The sequence below is a fragment of the Anneissia japonica genome, unplaced genomic scaffold (assembly GCF_011630105.1).
Source record: "Anneissia japonica isolate Jap-2015-1 unplaced genomic scaffold, ASM1163010v1 scaffold4811_len131365_cov145, whole genome shotgun sequence".
Lineage (NCBI taxonomy): Eukaryota > Metazoa > Echinodermata > Crinoidea > Comatulida > Comatulidae > Anneissia > Anneissia japonica.
Window position 1 is genome coordinate 33,307 of NW_022692512.1, and position 4,376 is coordinate 37,682.

The 4,376-nt window shown below is 34.8% G+C and overlaps 1 protein-coding gene across 1 annotated transcript in view; it reads right to left on the bottom strand.

Moving 5' to 3' along the window:
* Positions 1 to 4,376, bottom strand: part of LOC117100319 (receptor-type tyrosine-protein phosphatase kappa-like) — a 20,479-nt gene that overhangs the window by 12,377 nt on the left and 3,726 nt on the right. The window contains exons 5-9 of the mRNA XM_033239968.1: positions 4,160 to 4,196; positions 3,866 to 3,963; positions 2,686 to 2,799; positions 2,348 to 2,514; positions 1,677 to 1,812 (exon numbers count right to left, since the gene is read on the bottom strand). Of these exons, the coding sequence (XP_033095859.1) occupies positions 1,677 to 1,812; positions 2,348 to 2,514; positions 2,686 to 2,799; positions 3,866 to 3,963; positions 4,160 to 4,196 (552 nt within the window). The remainder of the gene's footprint in view (positions 1 to 1,676; positions 1,813 to 2,347; positions 2,515 to 2,685; positions 2,800 to 3,865; positions 3,964 to 4,159; positions 4,197 to 4,376) is intronic.

A 4,376-nucleotide genomic window follows, 5' to 3' on the forward strand; every position in this document is an offset into this window, starting at 1 on the left:
AGAAAGAGGGGAGAGGGAGGGAAAGAGAAAGAAGAGGAAAAGAAAAGGAAAGGAAAAGAAAAAGAGAAGAGAAAAATAAACAAGAATAAAAAGGAATATATCATAATGACCAGACTCACAACACCCTGCAACCCCTTGTCCACTTCAAAAGCTGTCATAACTCCTTTGGTCTATGCTGCCCGATGGCGTAACCACTGGAGGACCAGGGGAAAATATCTATCTTTGGAAAATCTTCCCCACCCCTTTATAAATGCCCTTTTCATCCCCTGAAAGTGCCTAAAAACATCAAATTTCGCGCGCTTCGTGCGCATGTCTTGTTAAGATGGGCCAATTTCCTCTAAAATGTGCACATTGTAGGGAGTTTTGATCAATTCCAACGAAATTAGAATTAAAGACACCGGGGGACAAGAGGGGAAAATATCCATCTTTGGAAAATCTTTCCCCAACTCTTGACAAATGCATCCTCTGAAAGTGTCTAACATTCTCAAATTCTTTGCGCGCATTCCTTGTTACGGTAGGCCAATTTCCTCTATAAATTGCAAATTTTAGGGAGTTTTCATCAATCCAGACGAAATTAGAATTTAAAAAACAAAAAGATTTTGCGCGCTTCGCGCGAATTTTTTAGGGTTTTTTTAGGTTTATCCTTTTAAGTTATTTAAACACATAATAGTTCCAAACTCAAGAAAGACAAATTTAAGATAGATCGTTTTAACCAAAAAGAAGGACCTCAATGTGTATTGATGGTGAAAGAATATGTTTGTAATAAATAAAACCATGATGAAAATGCTTATATTTAGTTTCAAACACACGTGTGTGGCCTATATTAAATAAGATAAGCCCTATGTCGTATTGTTTTCTGTATGGGGAATGGGGTGGGGTGGGTATGGTAAATTACTAACCGGGAAAATAAATACCCACTCTGACCCAAGACCCCTGTTACGCGCCTGGTGTTATCGCCAATGTGTGCCCTTGTGCGGACAGGGGATGTGCCCCCCTCTGAAGCTGGAAACCTTGTTTTTGCAAAATAAATTGATGCAATTTGCTATTATAGGCCTAATCAATAAATTCCTCATCAACCGATATAACCTTAAACATTCTTACTGATGCCGTACCCTTCAGTGTGAAATGTGGCTCTCTTTGTAAGCACATCTATCATCTAAGGAAAGAAGAACTTAGATTGGTACCAGATGAAATAATTTTGTTATCAACATTAATACATTATGATAATTTTCATCTTTGTAAGCGCATAAGACAGTGCAAATTATTTCTGTGACAGTCTTTTGAAGTGTGTAAATCTCAAATTTATCCCATACATAGTCAAAATATTGGGGGGGGGGGATGATACAATGAACCATTCCCCTTGTCAAATATGGGTGGGGGGGAATATATCCCCCTATCCTTCCCGGGATCTACGCCTATGCTCTGGGGAGGAATAAGTCCTGAAGTGACTGCTAGATATTGAGGTAAGTTAAGGACAATAAACCGTCTTAAACGATTGGACAAACTGTATTAAACGATTGGACAAACTGTATTTGAATCAGCGATACCATGACTAACAATAATAGGCATATACACAATCGGTGATTCTGATTGGTTATTGAAGAAATTCAATATTGTTATTTTAATCATGAGCCACTTTATAATTGTGACAAATTAATACAAACGAGTAAATTTACCTCAGTTTGCACCATCTGAACGCGATTTTCTCTCATGTTCCTGACAAAATTGAACACATTCACTGTTTCTGTGCGTTCTGCCATATCCAACATGGCGTCGATCGTGATAACTGTTCCAGTTCTCCCGGCTCCGGCACTTTATCAGTAAAAATAATAACAATAACAGTAATAATAATAATAATAATAATAATAATAATAATAATAATAACAATAATAATAATAATAATAATAATAATAATAATAATAATAATAATAATAATAATAATAATAATAATCTTTTCTGACCTATTATTAATTAAACTGTTCTATTTCTACCATACATATAGGAATATATAATATTTTCTTAAACTTATGTTTTGTTGGTATGATTGCAACAGAGTGAAATTTGATTTGATTAACAAAAATCTGATTGTTTTTTATATAAATAATTATCTATGTTCGTGAACAGATTTGAAGACCTTGTTTTTTGAACCCACTAAAGATGACCAAAATGTCACATAAAATTTAACGACTGATGGCAGCAATCATATTTTATGGGGAGTAACCTCTTTACTAAGAAGTGTAACAGGAGATTGTTTTTAAGGTTCTTATTTAGAGAGTAAATCCATTTTACCTTGTTTTGTTGTAAATCACATAACTTAGTTAAGACAAAAAGTAGGCCTATGTATTACCTGCAATGGACTACATAAGGTCCAGTACTACTCGGCAAGACCTTTTTCGCTTCTTTAAACTCGTAGATAAACTCGACCAGAGGGGTGACTACCGGTGGAACACTTTTGTCAGGCCAGTCAGTGAAATGGTATTGCCACACCTCACGCGACATCTCTTGGATGTCAACCTAAATAATATGTTTGGTATAGTTAGGTTGGACATAATGATGTCTATATAAATATAGGCCCATATGAAATACTGTGAAAGCCAATTGCAACAATACAATACAACTAGTAGAAATGCCCATTGTTTTAGTTTATATATTATTGAAGGAAAAATAAATATGCACGCAGCCTACCTTGAACTTGCGAATAGTGTAGTAGCCATGATCACTTTCATCCATGTTCGTGACGACAATATTAACATATGTTTGTCCACAACCAATATCTGGCCAGTATTTTTGGCATTTAGTCTGTAATTATAAATTGTGAATTAGTTGTTCATGTTGTAATAATCTGTGAATTGAACTGAATTGCTTGTTTTTGATGTTAGATAGTAGTAGTTAGATGGGGGAAATAAAGTCTTCCCCAAAAAAATCTCCCCATCGGGACACATACACACGTCCTCCATTTCGGTTACTGGTTACTGTATTTCAATTGATAACAATGTGTTTCTCAAGGTATCGTCATACTGTGTAATCCTAATTGTGATTTTTATCTATTTAGTTTTTATTTCCATCATATTTAACGAGGCTGACCATTCCAGCTCAAAAGCAAGAAGCCAGTGAGCTGATCAATAATGAATAATGATTTTAACAGTATTTTAATTATTACATTTTCCATGGCATTGATAATTATTAAGCTGTATAGTATATCACCCAGGTATTCAACCTTATAAGCTGGTGGCCAGTTTCAATCTATGGAGACCAGCGGTCAGCCCACATAAATTTTATTGTATACCTTCCGTTTGTTTCAATGTCAGCCCTACCCATTCCCTTTCATAGGCCTACATGTCTTCCTAAATAGGCCTATTAGTAGCACAGGTTTTTAACATCAACTTTTTTTGTAAAATTGAGGAAATGCAGCAGCATTGGAAAGGGTGGGGGATAAAAACTGGTTTTCAGAGCATAAAAGAAATCCATTCTTGTGCTCGGTAGTTAAAAACAATGTCAGAGCTAGAAATTTTCCCGACAAGGGGTCCAATACCACAAAAAGAAGCCGCATTGAGCAAACTTTTAAACTAGACACTTGTAGATTCCAAGAATGGCACACTCAGACTGTAAAGATACATTTTTATAGCAGTGTTTTCAACAGAATGACACGTCCCGCGCCTGCCTCACGAATCTGTCGCTGGCGCATTGCATCATATCAGACCCCCACTTAAACATTTATTATTCATCAATCTCCCCCTCCCCATGTCAACACTCCACGCCATAGTGAGCTACACTAGGAAAATGACAGACTCCTGTTGACAATGCCAGAATTAGTTAAACTAAACCGATCAAATACATAAATTAAACATTTGCTGAAATCTTTTACCCTCTTGCCTTCCACAAGGTTCGTTACCATGACAATGATAACAACATTTTCCTGAACAATCATCCTCCACATGTCATTCACACTAGCAGTATTTGGACCTATACGAGACACAGATATATTTTACATAATATACAAGCCTAATTATAAATAAGAATAATATATTATGCATGATGTTTATTCAATTTAATATTTTTCTTATATTAATAACAATAATATTAAATATATTGATGCTTAAAATATGGCACAATTTTTGTCGACATTGCATTCATATACAGAAATTGGTGATAGTATTACCTTGACAAGCAATGTATTCTCGCTGATAATTAAATCCCTAAAATGGAAAAAGTAAATTGAGCAATAACATGGGTTATATTCATTTAATGTGTCTAACCTAATAAATAGCACTGTTACACAAATACATGCATATATATTATACAGTACATACATACAAACATCATACTATAACAAACATGCCCATTAAATTACACTCATAAGTAATATATATATATAT